Below are 22,335 nucleotides of genomic sequence, written 5' to 3'. Positions count from 1 at the left end.
ATGAGACAGGTCAGTTGCGGACCAAGTAGAAGGGAAACAAATGGGAGTTGTGTAGGACTTCGTAAGAGGGGAAGCCTCTGTGTGTGTTTGGAGGGGAAGCCAGTCATAATGCATAAGTAGATTGTGTGTGATGTCTGAAGTACGTGGAAGAGAGAAGAAAGAAACTTTAAGCAGTAGCAAAAGGCCTAATCCTGTATATCTTCCTTTACCCATCAGATTTTATCCATCAGATTTTGTTTTCAGTGTTACCCCTGAAACATGAGCTTCTGCCTGTTTCCTCTGAGGTAGAACTGGACAACCAAGATAAGAGTTTGTAACTTGCCATCCTAATTGTTGTGTGTCTCCATCACGGCATGGTGTAGAATTTGAATTTGTAGTGTCAACTTTTTTTAGAAGTAAAATTTTCGCAGAACACCTTTAAACCATGTAGTCGCTGATGCCACAATTTTAAAATAGTTTCTTGACATGTCTAGTTTTTGTGGTGCCATGTGAGCAGAATGGAAACAAACCATCAAGAAACTGTAGAAAATTTCGACAGATGATTTGGCTTTGCTTTCTTTTTAATTCTGTTTTTATTCTACATGTGTTTTTCGTTCTTTTTCCCTGGAGTTTCTGTTGTAGTTTAACGGTCTCAGTAACTTCACAGCTCTGATGAACCACTTGGAAAGCTTGGTGGCATACTCCTGCTGACAACAAATGGCTTTGGTTAAATATTTATGCAGACAACAGTTTTGTTGCTAGTGCCGCTTTGGCCAGATTCTCTTTTTGCTCTGCCTTGCTGTATGAATGGGTGTTTTCTTCTCCATCACTTAACATTGTTCACGTCAGTTTGTCCTCCTGCTGAAATTGTAGAACTCAAGAGCTAAGACAGATGTGGTTCCTGATATCTGTAACTTTGCTTTCCCAATGATCTGCATTAATTTGTGGCAAAATTCTGCTGAAAACTCTGAGAAGGAAAAAAAAAAAAAAAAAAAAAGACTGCAGGCTTAATGGTAACCAGTTGGCCTGTCTGAAATAAATAACTGATGCATCAAACCTGTGCCATAAGACACTTTGATCAACATAATTTGTAAGCATTAACTGTTATCCTTGAAAGCAGTTTGGTATTCCAGTTGAAAGGAGTTTGTTTTCAGCCGGGTTTTGGAATGTGATTTGGAAAACATGCATGTGTGGATGGGCAAGGAAGACTTTTTGTTCTGACACATGTTAAAACTAAAAATCTTCCTTAATACCTTCTCTGGACGTTTTATGGCTGAGAGTAAAATCCAGAATTAGCATATCTGAATTATTTCAGCATAGAAATTTAACTCTGATTAGTTTTTGTTCTTGTTCCATTCGCTAAGTACCTTGCCTTTTGTGACAGGTATTGCTTCTCGGTTGTTTGTTAGAAGTTGAAGGTGCTCACAGAGCCTGACGCTTCCTTCTCTCAGAGGGGTAAAGCTGACTTTTTTTGTAAAAGAGCTTGAGAATGGTGTAAATGAAAGCTAAACTGGCACTTTGTGCATGAATTAGTACTTGATGTAGTCTGAAGAACTGAAAAGATGTTTTAAGTCAATAATTTCCCTTGAAGGTGGAGATAATGTTTTTAACCTTTTTAATGTTTTAATCTGTTTCACAAGTGATGTGTTGATGAACGAATTACTTTAAACAATGCTAGGCTATCCACGGTGTTAGATGCTTGACAAGGCAAGCACTGTTTGAACGAGAGGTGTTTTGATTCTCAAATATATTCTTCTGGATTGTTTGCTAAAATTTAAAACCCATGCTGAAACAACCCATGTCTGATCCATATCAAACCTGATCAGTGAATTCAACCAACAATGCGTGACTCAAGTTTCTGAACTCCATCTTAAGTACAACATTGGAAATAAAAATGCATTGTATAAGTGAACGTGTTAAGTGAACGTTGTCTTTCTACTTTTTCTCTCAGATAATTTCAGACCTTGAGTCTTGGAATGATGAGCTCTCTCAGCAGATGAATGACTTCGACACTGAAGATCTTACAATAGCAGAACAGAGGCTCCAGCATCATGCAGACAAAGCCCTGACCATGAATAATTTGACGTTTGATGTCATCCACCAAGGGCAGGATCTGCTGCAGTATGTCAATGAAGTGCAGGCATCTGGTAAGATGGCTCCTTCGTGCTATTCAAGGTAGTGGCTTTACAAGAGTTATCCAGTTGTCTCTCCATGGGATGTCTGAAAATGACAGACATGCTGGTTAAATGTAAACTGGAGAAGTGTGGACCTGTTTTTTCTTCTTCATGCTCAAATCATTTGAATAGCATTCATGAATATATGTTGTAATTATGGCATGTAGTTGTTATCTAGGAGTTGGCAACACCTGGAGACGTTTAGTTTTGTAACAGATTCAATGCAGGAAGCCAGTAAAAGTAGAGTAAATAGTAGGGAGTTAATTTTATAGTTATGTGGAAGAATTTAACCAGGTTATGATTTTCAGCTTCCATTAGGAACTCTTCTTTGTGGTTTCTTATGATCCTTCAGTTGATGTTTTTAACTGTATTCAGTCACTTGGGGTAGGTCACAGGCTTCTTAAAAATAATAATAATAATAATTTTGCATTTTTAAAAGGATGCAAAACCTGATTGTTTAAGCAAATGCTTTAAAGATTAGGTTATACATGTACTTTGAGAAGTAACTGGAAAAGTGTAGAATAGAGGAAATGTCTTGTTTGTCTTCGGAAGACTTACATCTTTTATAAATGTCTGGCTGATTACAGGTGTTGAGCTGCTTTGTGACAGAGATGTAGACATGGCAACTCGTGTTCAGGATCTGCTGGAATTTCTCCATGAGAAGCAGCAGGAGCTGGATTTAGCCGCCGAGCAGCATCGCAAGCACTTGGAACAGTGCGTACAGCTGCGCCATCTGCAGGCTGAAGTCAAGCAGGTACGGATTAATTGTGCCCTGAGCTGGGGGATCAACCCCCAAGAGCTATTTTCAGACCTCCTGGAGAGATACAGTCCCATAAATATAAATAAAAAATTACTTTGTTATATGAACTCTTGTATTTGGAGGTAGGGAGGGACAACTTCGAATTAAGCACCTAAAGAAATTTCATCCTTTGTTAATATTAAGCAATTTTAAAAAATTTAACACTCTTTGTACATCGATGCAAGTCATGTATTTGAAGTGTAATTTGAATCTGGATAAAAACCATAGTTTTATCTTCTGTTTGGTGATTAATAGAAATATTCAGTGATATTCCCTGAACAGTGCCCTAATACTTCTTTGTGTATTGTTTGCTGCATCTACACATAGTGGCATCATAATAAGGTTTACTTTCCTAGAGGTGAAAACTGAATTCTCCTTATCATGGCAATAAAGTGTTAAGTTTTGAGGTCTTTACCTGAGAAACACCTAAACCTTTGGTGAATTTGAGATGCCGTGGGTGAAGCCACTAAAGCAGGTGAAAATAGCGTGGTTTCTTTTTTTGTGTTTTTTTTTTTTTATTTGTTTGTTTGTTTGCTTAGTGTTTTAATAATAAAATAACACTAGAAAGTAATACTTTTACCTTATTAGACTTGAAGACCTCGCAGAAGTCTGCTAGAAGTTGTTGCATTTAATATGTCACATAATGACTCCCAGTACAACTTGTTTTTTGTTTTTTTTTCCATTTGTCACGAGCTCTTAGAAAAATTCATCTTCCTTATGCGACTGTGAATGATAAACTTCACAGATTACAAAGTAATACAGAAGGGGTCTGGTTATCATTAGAGAGGTGAATAGTGGATTCGCAAAGTATTTCCAGGAAGCTGTTGGTGAGTGTGGTGGAACACCCAAAGTTTCAGTGTGGTCTTGAATTAAAGGGGTGCAGAGAACTTGTAGTGTCTACTGTGTGCAGTCTATGGTAGTAATCAAATATATGGCCTTCTAGTTAAAGCCTTTGCATACTCTACTGAATTATCCTGTGTGTATATTTGTACTTGTTCACCTCCATAAAATGCAAACTACAGATGACTTTTCACACAAGTAATGGTTGAAATAAAAGTTGTTGTGGATTAGGATAGTTTCTGTACTCAGTTGCAAGCTGTTCTGAGGATGAAGGAAGAGTGCAAATTTGCAAAGAAAATTAAAAATTAGAAAGAAAGAATGTGAATACCAGCTGAGGCAGTCTCATTGCATTATGGTACATCAGTAGGCAACGATGGGATAGATTATTAAGAAAGATAAGTCATGAATTCCCACTGAACTGAAATAATTGGTTACAGAACAGAATGTAGCACTATAAAATGGTTATTTCCTTTGGATGCTCCCACAAGAAACTAAATACCTTTCTGCATTAACTTTGTTTGCATACAAGTTAAATATGACAAGAAAGAGACACCTGTTTAAAATGTATTTGCAGAAGAAATGTTTCATATTTTGGCAGATACAAGCAGAAGATGAATATAATGGATTGTAGAAGAATATCCATGTTACACTTAGTACATGGTTTGTGGATTCATTCTGTAAGATGTTTGTAACTTTTCCAAGCCAGTACTAGCCCTGACTGAATGTGAAGCTCAAGTTCAGATTTTTTAAAAAGCACTGGAAAAAAAAATCAGTTCATCTTATAATTAATAGAGAGGTATATGCTATTCTAGCCAGCTACTTCATCATAATAGATTGGGTTTTAGGAGAGAAACATTATTCTATTTTATATTCTTAGAACACATATCTATCAACTGTCAACTTGGATTTTATTTTGAATTAAAAGCTCAAACAGATGTGAATTTTCAAACAAGCTTACATGAACACCTAGCTGACAGGTTCATGTATTAAAGACTCCTCTTCCAAGTTTTCATTGTACCAATGAATCTGCAATGGTTGCCTAGCTTGAAGGCCTAAAAAATGAACTAAAACAATGTTATGTTGTCTTACAAGATTTCTTTTGATCCTTTGGGGAATGTTTTGGGTCTAGTAACTTCTACTTTTGGTGATTTCAGTTGCCTTTCCAGAAAAATGCTTCTGATTTACCTTAATTTTATGAAATATCAGGAAGCATGATCTTTGTTTTTTCCTCTTAACTGGGAAAAGCTCCATAGCTCAGCAGGTCACAGCAGGTGTGCTTTACTTGAGAGGAAAATGACACAGTAAACCTCCCCTTCAGTCTGTTTTGTTATTTGTATTTTATTGCCTGAAGCAGTGAGCACACAGCTTTCTAGTCCCATTATTGTGATTTCCTAACAGATTTATTGTTGATGAATAGAGGTTAAGCATACTTATTATGTAGATGGGATATCGTCTCCATATTTAAGTTTTTAATAAGATTGACATTTGATTTTTTTTCCTGCCAAAACTGAAACGACTGCTGTTGTATTTTCACATTTTACACATATGTATTTAGCTTGTAGTCATGACAGATTACTAGATTGGAATATTGTAGGAATTTTTCCATAGGGTACATCCCTCATGTTGTTGTAATTGAGACCAGAAAACTGTCTCCTGGCTTCATTTTTAGCTAAGGTTTTTTTTTTTTTTTTAAGCCTTTATAAGTTAATCAAGTCTTTTCAGTACTAGGTGAGCTGCTTTTGAGCACAAAAAGCAGATAAAAACATCCAGTGTTACTTCTCCCTCAACTACAGTACCAGTTCTGCTTTGTGTCGTTGAAGTTCTGTACATCAAACCTCAAGGAGGAAGCGGAAGGGCTAGCAAACAAACAGGTTTAAAGAAATCCTACAAAGAATTGCTTTTCAACCTGATATTTAATAGGTGCAGAAAAGGCAAAAGCAGATAGAAGATCTTTTAGGTTTTAGAAGATCTTGTAGGTTTTCCTACACCATGGAAGTAAGGAGGAAGAGGGTGCTCACTAAAGTAAGAAAGTTACAGCTGTATGTAGAAAAAACAACACGGAAAGGAAAACGTAATCACTTTATACAGGGTAGGGAAATACAAGTAGAGGCAGAGAAATAGTTAAGAAAGCATCTGGTTCATCCACAACTACACTTGCATGTTTGCCAGACAAACCTTTGATCACCTAAAATATATAGCTGCTGGATTGCTTATTGGTGCAATTGCTCCCATGTACCACTGTGTAGAATGAATGCTTTGGTTGTCTTAGCATGCATCATCTACATTGGTCAAATTCTCTACCAAGCTCCAAAGAGCACTGATTTTACTATTCTTGTTAAACCTTTGCAGTGCACTGTTTGCAGCTGTGATTATGGTATATGTTCTTGGATATGTCTATATATTCACATGTATAACAGTGTAGTCCAAGCTTGAATCCTCAAGAATGCCTTGAGCTGCCTTGGATTCATACATGTAGATCTTAAAGCTTGGTGCAAACACAGTGCACAGTGTTTGAGCTCTGATTCTCCAAGAATACTATTCAGGGCGAGTATCCTGGCACTCCATACAGGGCCATATGGATATGAAAATGCACACAGGACTGCTTGCTGAAGCAGGTGTGTCTTGTGATCATGTCTAGTTGGAGTAAAAAATCAATACAAGAAACCAAACTGAGAACAAGCATTTTTCTATAGAACTACCCTTTCAAGGGTCCCAAACTCTTAGTTTCATTTCCACAATTTTGCTGAGGTTCTGCTGATGCTTTTCTAGCCTGCTGAAGACTAGGTGGGGGAAAATTTGGGATGTGTGGTCCATTCCGGTAGTGAGGTGATGGGAATACGCCAACAAACACTGCAATGCAACAGCCTTGGAAAAAGAACAGGCTTGCTGTTTACTGGTACTTACGTTATCCCTTTCAGTCAGAGCAGAGAGAAGGGAAAGGATGAAATGCTGCTGGCAACTTCCCTCCTGTGAGTCCCACCCGCTTCTGCACTTCCATCCTAATCTGCAATAAGCAGGAGTGAAGATCCTTGTGTTTGAAATAGCAAGTTCTGTGCTAGCTGTCTCCTCTGTGTGATAGGATGCCAAGTCAAGAAGTGCTGCTTTAAACACTCTCATTCTTTGTAAATTCTCTGGAGAAGGCTAAATGTGTTTTAACACAAAGGTGGCACGTTTTATTACGTTATGCCTGGAATAATTAATTTGTATGATTGAAAGAGGGTTTAGAAATGCTTTTGTAAGACAAAGTAGAAATTAAACAGTGATTTAAAAAAATCTACCACCCTCTATGTTCTTCAAGAAAAATTCTTTCCTCCAAGCTTAATTTCTGTCTAAAGTCTTCTGGACCAATCTGGTTCCTAGGATGTTTTCCCTTTTCTTGTTCTTGAGGCCTGCCTTGGCTTGCTCCCTTGAGTATTTAAAAACCCCAGGTATCTTAACCTAACTTCTTTCATGGCACTCTTCACCTGCCCTGTGCTGTGATCTGGGAGCCTTTCCTTGCAGCAGAAGAGGTTGTTTCAAGGCCAGAAGGTTATGTTTGTAGTTAGAAAATCTGTAGGTTGGTGTAGAGATTATGATATTAAATTTGAAGATGAAGGCAAAAGTAACTGGAAAAGGTACTTCAATTTATCAGAAGACACTGAATTACAGTTCGGGACAATCCTGATGCATTGGAGAATTGTGCTGCATGAAGGATATGGATTTTATTAGTGACAAATGCAGAGCGTGATTTACTGGCAGGAATAATCAGCTGAACAAATGCAGCACAGGGGTAATTACTGGCTGGGCAGTAATTCTGCAGAAAAGTTCACAGACAACAGTGAATAACCTCAATTATGTCCAGCTTTACTCAGTAATTGAAAGATTTTGATAGAACTGATGGTTATCAACTGGAGAGAGCTCATAAAAGAGTAGTGAGAAAAATTAGGAGGCTAAGTTCATAGGGGAGTGGTTGAAGACTGGTGTCAATGAGGAGTGTTGTCTAGAGGAAGGAATTAGGGTAAAATTATTGACAAAGAAGATGGGGGAAAATGATGCCAAGAGGGAGAAAAGTTTTGTTTGTTTGTTTTAGTATATTTTGGGCAGGACAAATTAGATAAACTGAAATTAAAGCAAGAGAGATTTTGACAGCTAGACATTAGGAAGAAGACGTAAGGTGATAAAAATGTCTGGTGAAAGTGTGGGATGCCTGTTATTGGAGTCTTGAGTAATGAACAGGGAACAGATCTTTGGTGGGAGGGAGGCCTTAAGGAAACGTTGCTGCTGTTGGTAAGGAATGCACTAGGTGGCCTCCTGAGGCTTCTCCCTATCCTGGAATTCTTGTGGTTTTAGTGGACGAGTCAAGAAGGCACTTCCTGGAAAACAAAAACCTTCAAGCAATTAGAAGACACTTAAGAGTCGTGTTTTTCTTAATATTCTGAATAATTTGCTCTTTTTTTATGAAGGTGCATGCCCTCAATTTATGTGACTGACACTGGCTCTTCAGCAAATATTACTTGTAACTTCAATCTGTTTTCCAGGTGGCATAAGTGACATTCAGAAGCATGACCTTGCTTCAGTAAAAAATGAACCTACAAACATGTAATAGTTGACTGAAACATACAAGTTGTCAGCAAAGTGAAATAGGCAATTAAAGTGAATGTCATTGCCTGTGTTATATTACATATCTATCGCTCACTGGAAACGTATAATAAATGATTTAGGCATCAATTCCAGAACCACCTGTGTCCATAAATGGTTTCGTCCCTAGCAATGATGCTTTTCTTGCTGGCTGGCAGTGGAATTGCGTATTTTAAGGTCTTTTTTGTTACAGGTTTTGGGCTGGATCCGAAATGGAGAGTCTATGCTAAATGCTGGCCTTATCACTGCTAGCTCTTTGCAGGAAGCAGAACAGTTACAGAGGGAACATGAGCAGTTTCAACATGCAATAGAGGTAAAAGCACCATTTCAGTGACCGTATCCAAGAAGTTCTCTATTACCGTTCATGAGCCTCTGTAAACAGCATTGTCCTAAGGAGATGTATCTCTTCTTTCCCTTTTCATACTGGTGGGTTAATCCTACAGTATTGAAATCATCTTATGGCAAAGAGATAAAAACACTTATTGGGAAGGTGGGGATTTTGTTCTTTTTTTTTTTTCTTGTTTTGGAGCTGCAATGTCAGACGACCACTTCTTCTTGGTGCCTTTTTTGCAGCATTGTAAAATAGTAATTTTTTGATCGGAGAAGAATAAAAAAGTTAAAAAAAACAAATCAAGTAAGTCTGTTAACAGCAGCTTTACTGAAAATGCTGTTTCCCTTTTTTAGAATACAACAATATAAAACTAGGTGTTAAAGTTGAGAGTATATGAAACAGCACACATTAATTGTATGTATTCTGATTAAAGAACAACAACCATTTATTCATTGTATTATGATATGGTCTTTTAATGTTTCCATTTTTATTCAATGTTAAGTTTTACTGAAATTTATGTGTGGTGAAGTGTCCTTCCTCCTGCTTTGGTTTCAAACTAAATATATTGGACTGGTCATCTCTGTGCAAAAATTGTACAGAGATCTTAAGTTTGACTGGAACACAGTAATACTGATTTATATGCTCTATTGAGGGATTTGTGGTGACTTTCATTGTATATAGTATGATTTTAAAAAAACTTCTGATGAAAATGTAACCAATGTTATGTTCCTTTGGGAAAACTATTTTCATTTTCAGAAGTACTGTCCTGCAATAATAGTTAAATGCTCTTGCACCATTTTGTGGAGCAATTTTTCTTCTAATGAGTGGATAGAGTTGTCTTTTTTATTGTCCTATATGCTTGCATCTTTGTTCACTACTAATTTGCAATAGACTTTCTTAAAGCTGTGAGGACAGAAATAGCAATCAGACCAAAATAAGATAAATCCTTTTCATCTTTTTTCCCCTTCTTATGATGAAGGGAAAGCAAATCAACCTGGAATTCATGGTTATAAAGAATTTTACTGTGACATAGAGATGAGATGTGTGATTAATGCTTTGCAGTCGGCTTTTATTGTACTCTGCTAATCATTGTTGATTTGCTGGTAAATCTCCATAGGATTTATTTTCCTTGTGTTTGCATAATGAAGTCATGCAGTGACTAATATTAGACAGTTATTTTTAGTTTATGAGTATGTGTGTGTGCATGTAGAAGTGTCACTGACACAGTGGAAATGTGACCCTTTGAGGTCTTCAAGAACATGAACTCAAATGCTCTCCTGAACCCCTGAATTTTCATCTCTTGTCAGAAAACGCATCAAAGTGCCCTACAGGTTCAGCAGAAGGCAGAGGCAATGCTGCAGGCTAATCACTATGACATGGATATGATCAGGGAGTGTGCAGAGAAGGTTGCTTCCCATTGGCAACAACTGATGCTGAAGATGGAGGACCGTCTCAAGCTTGTGAATGCCTCTGTTGCCTTCTATAAAACTTCTGAACAGGTACAGAAATGCTACGTGAGCTGTGTCAGCCTTGGTAAATTCTTCAGTGCAGTGTCAAAAAAAATCGGTTGACAGTATTTGGTTATGTTTACCAATTTGATAACAATGAAATGCAGTCATAAAATACAAAAAATTCAAAAAGCAAATTATTTTCCCAGCTGCCTTAGAAACAGAAATCATGTTTTTAACTGAGCAGTAGACAAATTGCACTAACTACTTGGAGGCTACAGTGTAATTTGTCTGGCTACACTTGCTTCAATTAGAAAAATTCAAAGATTACCAAAGTGCAGTGGTTATTGGTGAAGACTCAAATCTTTGTCAGCCTCTTCTGTCTCTCTGGCCTTTAATATTCCCCAGATTCTTATTTTAATTGAGAAAAAGGCCTGTAAAACATTTCCGAAATAAAACAGGAATACAAGTGCTTAGTTTTATTACTGGTTGTATCAAGAAGTTTTGCTTAAACCACAAGCAAGTTACGCGGAGGTTTTAATGGAACTACTGCAGATGGTTAATGCTGTGTTTTGTGAGAGAGTCAGAGAAAAATCAGCTTTATTTGACTTGTCAGCAGAAGAGTTAGTGGGAATATTGGCAAGGTTGCTTCCTTTGCAGTCATGTCTGAAGCTTATCCTGAACTTTGCAGTCACAGAGGCTGGGAAAGATGAGCAACTTCAGAGAGAACATCCTGAGCAATGCCGCCTAAGAAGGCCAATGCTTGCAATCCTAAAGCTAAAGTTGGTTATTTTCTATTAAGTTCCAGTAAAAATATGTCAGAGCCCAAGATATATGTAAGGGATAGATCAGTTTTCATTTTTACCATCCTGAATTTCAAATTTTTGTTGGACTGAATTACACTCAAGTTGGACTCCTCCTGCCTGATAGGTGTGCAGCGTGCTAGAAAGCCTGGAGCAAGAATATAAGCGAGAAGAGGACTGGTGTGGGGGAGCAGATAAACTGGGTCCCAACTCTGAAACAGATCATGTTACACCCATGATAAGCAAACACCTGGAACAGAAGGAGGCGTTCCTAAAGGTAGGTCTTGTCACTTATTGTGGTCTTCTGTGTCTTAGAAAACAAGCAGTCAAACATTGACTATTGCAGCACTGAAACATGCCTGGAAAGCAATGGAGCAGTGTCTAGTTAAAAGCTAAGCTATGTACATGTTCTGAACCACAAAATGTGGTAAGTGGCATGTTAACCACTTCTGACGGTGAATAGCAGAGTATAGCCAAGTGCATAAAATTGTGGCCAGCCTTGTAAATGTATTTCCTGTGGAACTTCAATAGATGTCAGGTCTCCCACTGTGACTGAAGTTGAATTGGGAATCACAGCTTTGAGCAACTGTCATTGTAAAGAATACTTAAAAGCTGCTGCTTTGGAAAAGAAGTGGCAGTCACATATTGTCATTACTGCCTGCGTATCAGAGCAACTCTTAGTTGTACTTGGACTACAGTACAAAAAGAAGAAAATTACTAGACAAGCGTCTGGAAGTAGCTGGGATTGTGTAATAGTCTGCAGATAAATTAAAGGTTTTTTATTCTAGCTAATGCCCTAATGAAGAGAGTTATTGATCATACCGAATAAAAGTGTAACGGATGCTTGCAAAGCAGTATGACTAAGCCTATAACCAAAGGCTTTTTCCAGTATCGCCTTGAAAGACTTCACAGTATATAACTTAGTTTTACTAAAAGCCTTTTTGTTCTCAGTGCACAGATGAGAACATTCAAAAATGTATTAGCATTGCTCTAAGTATGCTGTCAAACACATCTTTCAGCAGTGGGCATGTAAATTTCCAGTCTTTGGGTTAAAATAATTCGAGAAATTACTTGGTATCTTTGTTACTGCATGTAACCAATTTAAAGCAGTATTTCATGTTCTGATTATTAGAAATAAGGCAGCCAGGCCATATATAGTACTTGATGTGCATTAAGATGAAGAAGGCAGCTGAGCTGAGCGTTGGCAGTACAGCTGAGAGGACTCAAGGTTCTCAAGGCCTTTAAAGGACATCTTAGTATTTTAGCACTTTTGGTTTCACTTCAACAAAGCAATTACTTTTTGTCTAAAGTATTGGTGGATGTTTTAGAATATCCAGGTGATGTCATAAGCATGTGCACTCTGTTTATGCAATAAATCATTTCAAGTGGCACATACACAAAACAAACTATGAGCTCTGAGTCATGCTGAAAGCTCTAAAGCAGGTAATTGCTTTCCAGGATCTTCAGATAAAAACTAATAGCATTTTGTTTGGTTGGGATTTTTGTTTCAGTTTTTAAGTGTGTTTTTTTTTCCTGCCAGGTAAGTAAGGATTATTTGTTGGGGAAACAATTTTAATGGTTGGGTTGGCTTACTTGTATAAGAATTTAATAGGCAACGTTTCTTAATGTGGAAAGGGGGGGATATACACAAAAAGCGGGAGAGGAAGGCTCTTCATCTCTTTTGAATGCATATGTGTACATCTTGGAAGAAAATAATACTGCTGACTCTCTAGGCTTGCACGCTGGCCCGGAGGAATGCCGATGTCTTCCTGAAATACCTGCACAGGAATAGCGTAAACATGCCAGGGATGGTGACACACATTAAAGCACCTGAACAGCAAGTCAAAAGTAAGGGGACTCTTGTTCTTATTCTTTTTTCTTCTTTTTTTTTTTTTTTTTTCCCATCCAAAGAGCGCAATGATCATGTGCTGTGGTGTGTGTGATGCTGGGGGACGGAAGCCCGCACAAGTGGAAATGGTTCTGTCAGGCTTAACAGGAATTAATTAAAATTGTTCTCACACTTTGAAAGAGCTGACAGTCGTCAAATTTTCGTATACCCAAATGAATTTGCTCTGAATTTATTTATCTCCTGCTTATGCTTGATCTTCTTGCAATTTGAAACTCAGATGTGCTGCTTTTGTTTAGAGAATGAGATAGTAAACTTCCATGTGATGATGTTTGGTCTGAAGCCAAAAGGGAGCTGCTGATCACTTGAAGCTTACTCAGTCTGCTGGTGTGGTGCATTTTGTGAGTTCCTCAGGAATGCCAGGGTGATACAAGGCAATCCCTCGAATGATGCCCTTGGGCTCTTCATATAGTTGAATCGTTTAAAGGAACTTGATGAAATATACAATAACTGGCGTCATGTTTAAATTTCTTGTTTAGATAAGTAGGAGCTGAGATGAGGCAGGAAAGAACCATTACGTGGGCTTGGCTTTTGGTAGGACTAATTCAACATAGTGCAGCTTTGAGATGTAACTTGTGTTGTGGGGAATGGACTAGAGACAGTAATCTGCAGGGTTTTCAGGGATGAAAGTGGCAAAACGACAGAAATTAGTAGGGTGTGCATAAATGGTGGGTGAAATAGGCAGAACAGAGATTAGAGGGAGAGATTCAGAAATAAATACTGCGTTTTAATAGCTTATTTGCTGGTCATATACTGCTTGATGCATTTTGAACCTGTGGCTGAACATGTCAGTGCTACAGACTCAGAAGCAGAGAAATCCAAGTCAAATTGCCTAATTAATTGCTGTTTGCAGATATCCAAAGGGAGTTGCGCAGAAGGTAGAGCCAAACTGAGAGGAACACAGCATTGGGACCTTGATATAAATTTTTGATCCTAATAGAAAATTCTGATATAAGGAAAAAGTGTTAAAGCAAGAGTGAGAAAGCACTGAGTAGAACAGGTAGCCCAGAGAGGTGGTGAAGTCTTTGGGAAAATTTAAAATTCATTTGAACATGTCCCTGAACAATTCTGAAGTTACTCTTGCTTTGAGGGAGACGTTGGAACAGATGATCTCCAGAGGTCACTTCCACTCTAAATTATTTTTGATTCTACCAGGAAAGGACATGCTCACTTTCTTCATTTTCCTATAACAGAAAAAAAAGTTTGCTAAGCTCATCTATGTATCTGATGGTACTCAAACTGAAAATCTCCCTGTGTTGATTTTTTCTTCTTGGAGAGATAATAGAGTATTGGACATTTGTAGGGAAATAATTAGATTGTGTCTGTTGAAACTTTGGACGTGTGCAGATAAGACAAAGGATTGTTTCTCCCCCTATCCTGAAGACATCAACATTTATAAAACTGCATAAGACAAAATTTCTATGCAGATTCAGGTCGTATCAGTAGTGAAAAATTGTTAATGACATTTGTCAATTAGCTCTACTCTTAGTAGTGGAAAACAAAATCAAAGCAGAAGGAAGCAGAAAGTTGAGCTATAATGTTTCTTGAGTGTAAGAAAAAAAAAGTATTAGGACTTGTAGGCAAACTTTTAAGATTTGGTTTCAAAAGCTGTTTTGTGCAGAAAACAGTCATTCTGAGAAAGATAAATATGTTCAAATGAGGGAAAAGTAGAGAAGTCTTAGCTAATGTCCTTAAAAATAATTACATTTCAGAACAGTAGTCTCTTTTAATCTCTTTTCTAAATAGATAGGATTGAAAAGAGTAGAGTGTTTATTTCAAGAATACATCTGAGGACGAGTGTGTGTAATGGTCCTGCAGAACAGATGCACCCTGTGTTTCAACAAAATGAAATAATGTGTTAGACTGTGCTCATTATATAGTATTCAGACATTAAAAAGAACTGTTTATAAAATGGAGTAACCCTTGAGTTCCTGCAGAACTGCTGAACTTTTTTTTAAAACAAACAAAAAAGCAAATTAACATACATTATTCAGTAGCAGACTTGATCCTTGTTCCCAGATGCAGGTTAAAATATCTAGAAAAGCAATCTGTTAATATAGGCAAAGTTTAGCTAAACACATTCTTCCTGGGAAACAGTAATCACAATGATACTGAACTCTGAAAGATGTCATTCTGTCCCTTCATAGCAGTGTAAACAATTTTCTTGACATGTTGTTACAGCTATACAAATTCTGTATCAGACACCATGCCAAAGCCAATCTTTATGAAGTAGTAATGGCCCAAAACTTTGTTGTGGCAGGTGGATACAGCCAGTGACAATAGCTGTAAGCTCAGAAACAGAGCATCTTCATTTTTCCTTCTGCTGCTAATTTCATGTGCTTCTTCCTTGCCTCTCCTTCACAGGTTACAGGTGAACAACGTAGATGAAGGAACTTTGGTCTAGTGTTGCTCATATTTTTAGATAATCTGATAGAGAGTGCAAGATGTGTAGAGACGAGCTCCAAGAGATTTCAGCTAATAGTCAGAATAAACTGAAAGCTTAGGAACTACTTTGGTATCCTAACAAATGATGGAACTAAAGAAAACAACTGTTCAGAAGGCTCAAAATAGGTTGAACTGCTCATCTAAACATAATATAAAAAGTCGACATTCTATAACTTCTTATTGTTATTTTATAATATGTGTTCTATTCCTTTTCAGTCCAAGAAATTAATGGCAGTAACATTAATGGGACTCAGCCAAATGCCTCTCACTGGCTTGCCATCTGTATCATGTCCTCACAGAACAAGTGCTGTTCCAATTAGCTAAATTCACCTTAACTCGCTGTGTATCAGAACTACTTCACTTGCGTCATTATCAAGACGTCTCTTCTTATATGCTGTCCATTTGGGTTTATTACATTACATAAAGGTAGTCCCCCAGAAATCTGGTGTATGTTCTGTGCAAGCATTTCAGAGGTGGCCTAAGGCAGAAATAAAACTGAGAAAGCAGGTGAGGCAGCATTGCATGTAGCAGTTCAGCTCATGACTTGGCAAGGGGACAGATGAGTTGAGGCATGTTTGAGGGTAGCCTGCCCAGCAGGAATAAAACATTGGCTGCAGTTACCAGCTTCCAACGAAAAGCAAATTCTGGGTGATCTCAGCGCTCCATGTCAAATGCAACTACGGTATTTCCAAGCAGGAAGGTATTGGCAGCAGTGTAGCCAAGTTTCGTAATCCTCAGGAAGGCAGTAGCAGGTGATTGTAATTGGTCCCAGCTCACCCATAGGTAGGGAGAGATGTTTTTCCCTTCAGGCTGCCTTTGAGCTTATCTGTCAAACCGTTTCTCTGAGTTGCTAACTTCTGCAAGTTAAGACGTGGTGGACCAGCACCATGAGGCTGGGGGACACAAAGATGTTCAGAGGTCTAGCCCCTAAGACTCTTCACATTTGTTGAAAATACGTGGTTGTGGGTGTCAGTAGAAAAACAAGAAAACCATTGCTGTGAAGGATAAGCCTTTTTTGTGGTCTCTCCTGTTCTTTTCAAATGGTGAAGGCTTCCCTGTGGGTTCTTTGCACTTCCAACAGAATCACCTGACAGAAATCTTGTGATTCCCCATTCCCATGTATTTCAGCTTGCCATCTGGGTTTGCAGTAGCTACAAAATCCACTAGGGTTGCTGCTCTGAAAGAAACAGTGGGTAAAGTGAGCTTAACAAGAAACTGCTAGGATTTATTTATTTGAAATAAAAAACAATAAGCATGAAAGGAGCAGTTTGGATAAGATCCACAGCATATTGTAAGCAAAAACGCTTTGCCATCAAAGAATTTATAAGGCAGACACATGGAATTGCAGGTTAACAGTATAATTTGGATGCAATTCTCAGTGCTAGACAGTTTCTTATACTCAGAAATGGAATAGCAGATTGTGGAGTTAATTATTTGATTACCTGGAAATTCTGTCGAGGCTCAATGAACGTGGATATTTGAGCAAGTCATAATTCTCAATTACACTGTTGTTTTGTCATGTTTGTTTTTTTTTTCTTGTTCTTCCATATAATGTCCGAATGTGTGGCATTTGTTACTGTAGTGAGCTAAGCTTATATACTTACCCATATATATTAAACTGTAAAAACACTTTATAGGAAACTCATATATTCAGAAAAAAAAAGTATTCTGTGGTTAATATGAGCCTTTAAGCATATTGTGATTGCTTGTGTGTGCTCACTGTTTCTGAGAAAATCCTTCAAGAACTATCTTTGTCATACTAAGCTTTGAGCTCTTTTAAACAGTGGCAATCCCTGATTGAAAAGCATCTGATAGAAGAAAAGGTGTCATTAATAGGTTTCAATTACATCTCTGGTTTCTTTAACTAATGTTTCTCTAAGTAGTAACAAAAAAGGAGCACCAACATTTTATGAACATTATGAAAAAGAGCAAAATAGAGTAACAGAGAGTAACACCATTACCAATTCTATAGTGTAAACTACTTCCACTGATTTTGGTATGTTATTTCAAAATTGTTGGTCATAACCTCTGTTGAAACTGTTTGCATTCCTTTCAGATATCTTGAATGAGCTCTTCCAGCGGGAAAACCGTGTGCTGCATTATTGGACCATGCGTAAAAGGCGTCTTGATCAATGCCAACAGTATGTGGTGTTTGAAAGAAGTGCCAAACAGGTGAGGGTTGTACATAAAAATTCTCTTCAGAGTGATTAAGGTTTGACATAAACTGGCATGTCCTGTAATTGCAAATTTGCCATTAACTTCAATATTCCAAATGCCTGAAAGATCAATAATTAAAGTAGAAAGTAAGATGAATTATTTGCTGTTCCTTTAATACAGAACAACTAAATCTGCTGAGGCAGGCTGTCTTTATTGCAGTAATTTAAAGGTAGTGTTTTACTTCTGCCAGCTTGATCTGATACTGCCTAGTCTCATTTCTTCAAGCTTGTGTTGACAAATTGTTATGATTGTTAACTTTTACACACACACGCAATTTGATCAGGGAAATAACAGACATCAACATATTTCTCAGATGGTTGGGGGTAGGAGGGAATCTAATTAATCTAGATTAACCTAATCTAGAAAATAGAAGTGGGATAATTCATTAAATAGTGTAATTGAATGACTACAAAGGTCTTCGCAATTTTTGTGTATTTGCATGGTAGGTCCAACTTCTTATATTTTGTTGAATTTAGCAGTCTGGAAATAACCATTAAGAAATTACACCTGAAAAAAATCCCCTTTACTAATCATAATGGAAGCCATAAAAATAAACTGGGGGGTTCCAAGGCAAAATTGCTAACTGGAATGATTGGCAACTCTTTTTTTTTTTTTTTTTTAACTGGATATAGGACAAAGAAAGGAAGCTAATCTATTCCTGTTCCACAAAAAAGAATGCAACGCCCATAGTGCAAAGTATAGTTAGACATATTTTAAAGAACTCTAAAAGCTAATCTTATATTTCTTTCCGACAGCCAGTGTAGGCAGAGGCTTAATTACTAGTGGTCTGTTTTGATCTTGAAAGGTTTCTGAAGTCTGTCTTTCACGACTTCACAAAGCAAGTAATGCAAGTTAAATCCTGGAGTGAAGTTAAAGATGAATAAGCCTTTAAAACAACAATTAAAAACTACAACACCCCCACTCCAACCCCTCTTCCCGGTTTGTGAATGACCTTAACTTCAACTTCTGCCAAGCACATGACCTGCGTGCTTTTGAACAGAGATTACTGACTAATGGTCAAACACCAGAGATAAAGATCTGTCAGCGTTTTCATTGTAAATCCCATTTTGCAGCAACCTTCAGTTTAGTCACTGCCATGTTTATTGGCACTCCACACTGATTAACCATAAATGGGAAATATTGCTGTCTTTGTTACGGTTTTTGTTTGGAAGTTGGAAGAACCCATGATTTGTGCTTTCGGAACTATGTTCCCTGCTATGGAAACAGATACCACAATAGTTTGCAAGGAAAGTGATAGAATGACTGATCATCCCAGAATTAAGGGCTCACCTGGTCTCTAAATTGATTTTTTCCAGTTCATGTATGCTGTTGTGCATCTCCATACGTTTTAGCTTGGTGAAGAGAAGACTTAGAGGGGATTTCATCAGTGTGTTCAAGTATCTAAAGGATGGGTGTTAAGAGGATGGGGCTGGACTCTTCAGTGGTACCCAGTGACAGGACAAGAGGCAGTGGGCACAAACTGAAACACAGGAAGTTCCAGCTGAATATGAGGAGACATTTCTTTACTGTAAGGGTGACAGAGCACTGGAACAGCTTGGACAGAGAGGTTGTGGAGTCTCCTTCTTTGGAGATACTCAAAACCCACCTGGATGCCATCCTGTGAAATGTGCACTAGGTGATACTGCTTGGCAAGGGGTTTGGACCAGATGATCTCCAGAGGTCCCTTCCAACTTCAACAGTTCTGTGATTGTATGATTCCAGCATACAGTCTTGACCTTCACATGAAATAAGCTGACTTAAACTGTAGGAATTAACATCAATATTAACTTCGGGTCACATGACTCTAGAGAGCTGTCAAGAAGTAATGAAAGGGTGACACTTGAAGAGGGAAAGTTTTGTTTGTCACCCATTCCAGCACTGTGTAATAAACCCACCAAAAAAAAAAAAAAAAGAGGCTAAAAAGTGAAAAGCAAGAAGTATCAAAATAAACATTGTTTATAGCATCAAACTTTAATGCGCTTCTTGTCTACATCGGTCTTCACCTGCAAAGTTTGATGTTAGAATTGACAAGACATTGTGCAGGTGGCCAGCTGATAAGCACCTCTTCTTGATCCCAGTCCAAGAGTCGTTGGCTTGTTTCCATCAATGGCACTTGAAAAGTGCAGGCCCATCTCTTCAGGCTAGCATCTGCACTAGTATGTGACCGGGTAAATTGCATCCTGGTACACCCTTACAGTCTTTAACATTCAGACACTGACGGTCAGTGTTCTAGCCAAACAGTATTAAACTCATTGAACACTTAATATGTCAGAATCAAGAAGTTTCTAAGTGCATGTGTCTCTGCATGCTGCCATAGCAGCCTGTATTAAGAGTTTGTGCCTCCATTTGTGCCACAATTGCTTCAAGTGGAGTAAAGCAAAATTTACCTGTAACCAAGCTGTGTTTGTAAAATGTTGATTACGGTTGGTTTCTGTTGGCAAAAGTATACTGCCTTCTCTCTTACTTTTCCTTCATTCTTGCTTTATTTAGGCTCTGGAATGGATTCATGACAACGGAGAGTTTTATTTATCCACGCATACTTCCACTGGTTCCAGTATCCAGCACACTCAAGAGCTGCTAAAAGAACATGAAGAATTTCAGATCACAGCAAAGGTAAAATAGAATTACAGAATGTGTTGGGTTGGAAGGGTCCTCAAAAATGATCTAGTTCCAACACCCCTACCACAGGCAGGGACACCACCCACTTGATCAGGTTGCCCAAGGCCCCACCCAGACTAGCCTTGAACACCTCCAGGGATGGGGCATCCACAGCTTCTCTAGGCAACCTGTTCCAGTGCCTCACCGCCCTCTGAGTGAAGAATTCCCTCCTAACCTCTAATCTAAATCTCCATTCTTTTAGTTTAAAACCATTCCCCCTTGTTGTGTTATTTTCTGCATGAGCAAAAAGTTCTATCTTTTTTTAAAAGCTCTCTTTATGTACTGAAATGTCACAATGAGGTCTCCCCAGAGCCTTCTTTTCTCCCGGTTAAACATCTCCAGCTCTCTCAGCCATTTTGTGTAAGAGCAGCCATCTGATCAACTTTGTGGCCCTCCACTGGACCTGTTCTAACAGGTCCACATCTTTCTTGTGCTAGGAGCTCCAGACCTGGGCATAGTACTCCAAGCGGGGCCTTAGGAGGGCAGAGCAGAGGGGTACAATCACCTCTCTCCACCTGCTGGCTACTCCTCTGGTGATGAAGCCCAGGATGCAGTTGGCCTTCTGGGCTGCAAACACTCACTGCCAGCTCATGTCGAACTTTTCATCCATCAGATTCCCCAAGTCCTTCTCTGCAGGCTGCTGTCAGTGAGTTCTTTCTCAGTCTGTACTTGCATCTGGGATTGCCCCAACCCAGGTGCAGCACCTTGTACTTGGATTTGTTGAACCTCATTAGGGTCCACTTCTCAAGCTTGTCCAGGTCCTTTTGGTTGGTATCCCTTCTTACTGGTGTATCAGCTGCACCCATTCAGTTCAGTGTTGTCTGTGCTCTAAAAAAAAGTATCCTTAAAGAGCTGCTAGCTATGATCAGTTTCTCTGTCCACAAGGATAAAAATAAATAAATAAACCATGTACCATTTAAAAAACAAGCAAACAAAAAAACACAGTAAGAATGTCATGAAGAAGCATAGTGTATTTGCATTGTCTTTCTGTATTTCTTCTGGGAATGGAATAAAACAAAAAATAATCAGAAAATAATCACCGTGTTACTAGAGCTCTATCAGCCAGCCCTATGTGCAATTGATTTCTTATGCCAGAATTGTAGTGAAATAGTTTTAAAATGACTTTAAAAAACAGGAACCATGAGGTCCTTTGATTTCTATTTTTACATTCTTATGTCCGTGGATTACTGAATGTTCATTTAGGATGTAAAACACAGCAGAACATGTTATTCATCTACAATTTAATGGTAGCATAGTAGAAGAACAGCAGATAGTGAAAAATCATTGCTGCTAAGGTTATTTGTTTTATTAAAATATTTTGTGATTCTATTGCAACTTTTTGAACTGTTGCAGAATTATTTTCTTCTCTGTTTCTGGAGGCCTTTGCAGAGATGGAGATGTTACGTGTGAGGCTTAGTAGTTTTCACATGTGTAAAAACAACAGTTAGTGCATGACCAAAGTACCTGAGATTATGTAAACTTGTCAGTCTTTGTGTTCCATTTTGCAACTGTCACCTGTTTCCAACTCTTGGCTCTCCAGTCTTCCAAGGAGCCCAAAAAAGTAAACAAGAGTTCATTTTTCTAAAGGACTACCTCAGAAGGAAAGAGACTTGGAGATAGAGTTGGTCATGGAAAGGGAGAAAAGAGAATCTTATATATTTGTTTTTCAAACCCAGATTTTCTTCCGAGTTTCATTCCAGCCTTTGTTCTGTTGGATTCCATCCAGCACGCAGAGCACCACTGCCCCCGTTACTTCCTCTGTCAGTCAGTGGATGACGCTGGTGCCCCTTTAGAGAGGATGTTGTTAGTGCCACTCCCTACTTGTTTCAACCAGTTTCATTACTGGCTGGGAGGAAATATTAGCCCTGGCTTGCTCTTAAACTTGGAATTCCACGGTGAAAAAAAAGTGCTTAGATGAGTGACCATAAGGAAAGAGAAAGAAAAGAAAGAAAATAAAAAAAAAAAAAAAAAAAAGAAAGGGTGAACAACAACACCAAAAAAAAAAAAGTCAAGTTCTTATTAACTGCTTTGCTTAACTCTCTGTTAGCAAGGGCACTGGCAGGATGTTTTACTCTGACATCGTATCAAAGAGAGGTGGATGTATAAAGTCATGTTATG

The 22,335-nt window shown here is 38.2% G+C and overlaps 1 protein-coding gene across 2 annotated transcripts in view; it reads left to right on the top strand.

Annotated features, from left to right (window-relative positions):
- Positions 1-22,335, top strand: part of TRIO (trio Rho guanine nucleotide exchange factor) — a 242,366-nt gene that overhangs the window by 127,714 nt on the left and 92,317 nt on the right. For both annotated transcript variants that reach the window (XM_068670984.1, XM_068670985.1), the window contains exons 14-21: positions 1,931-2,126; positions 2,741-2,907; positions 8,603-8,722; positions 10,048-10,239; positions 11,119-11,268; positions 12,725-12,839; positions 17,399-17,514; positions 20,050-20,172. In XM_068670984.1, the coding sequence (XP_068527085.1) occupies positions 1,931-2,126; positions 2,741-2,907; positions 8,603-8,722; positions 10,048-10,239; positions 11,119-11,268; positions 12,725-12,839; positions 17,399-17,514; positions 20,050-20,172 (1,179 nt within the window). The remainder of the gene's footprint in view (positions 1-1,930; positions 2,127-2,740; positions 2,908-8,602; positions 8,723-10,047; positions 10,240-11,118; positions 11,269-12,724; positions 12,840-17,398; positions 17,515-20,049; positions 20,173-22,335) is intronic.

The sequence above is a fragment of the Anas acuta genome, chromosome 2 (genome assembly GCF_963932015.1).
Source record: "Anas acuta chromosome 2, bAnaAcu1.1, whole genome shotgun sequence".
Classification (NCBI taxonomy): domain Eukaryota; kingdom Metazoa; phylum Chordata; class Aves; order Anseriformes; family Anatidae; genus Anas; species Anas acuta.
Note: the sequence above shows the minus strand (reverse complement) of the source record. Positions and strands in the feature narration are given on the sequence as shown.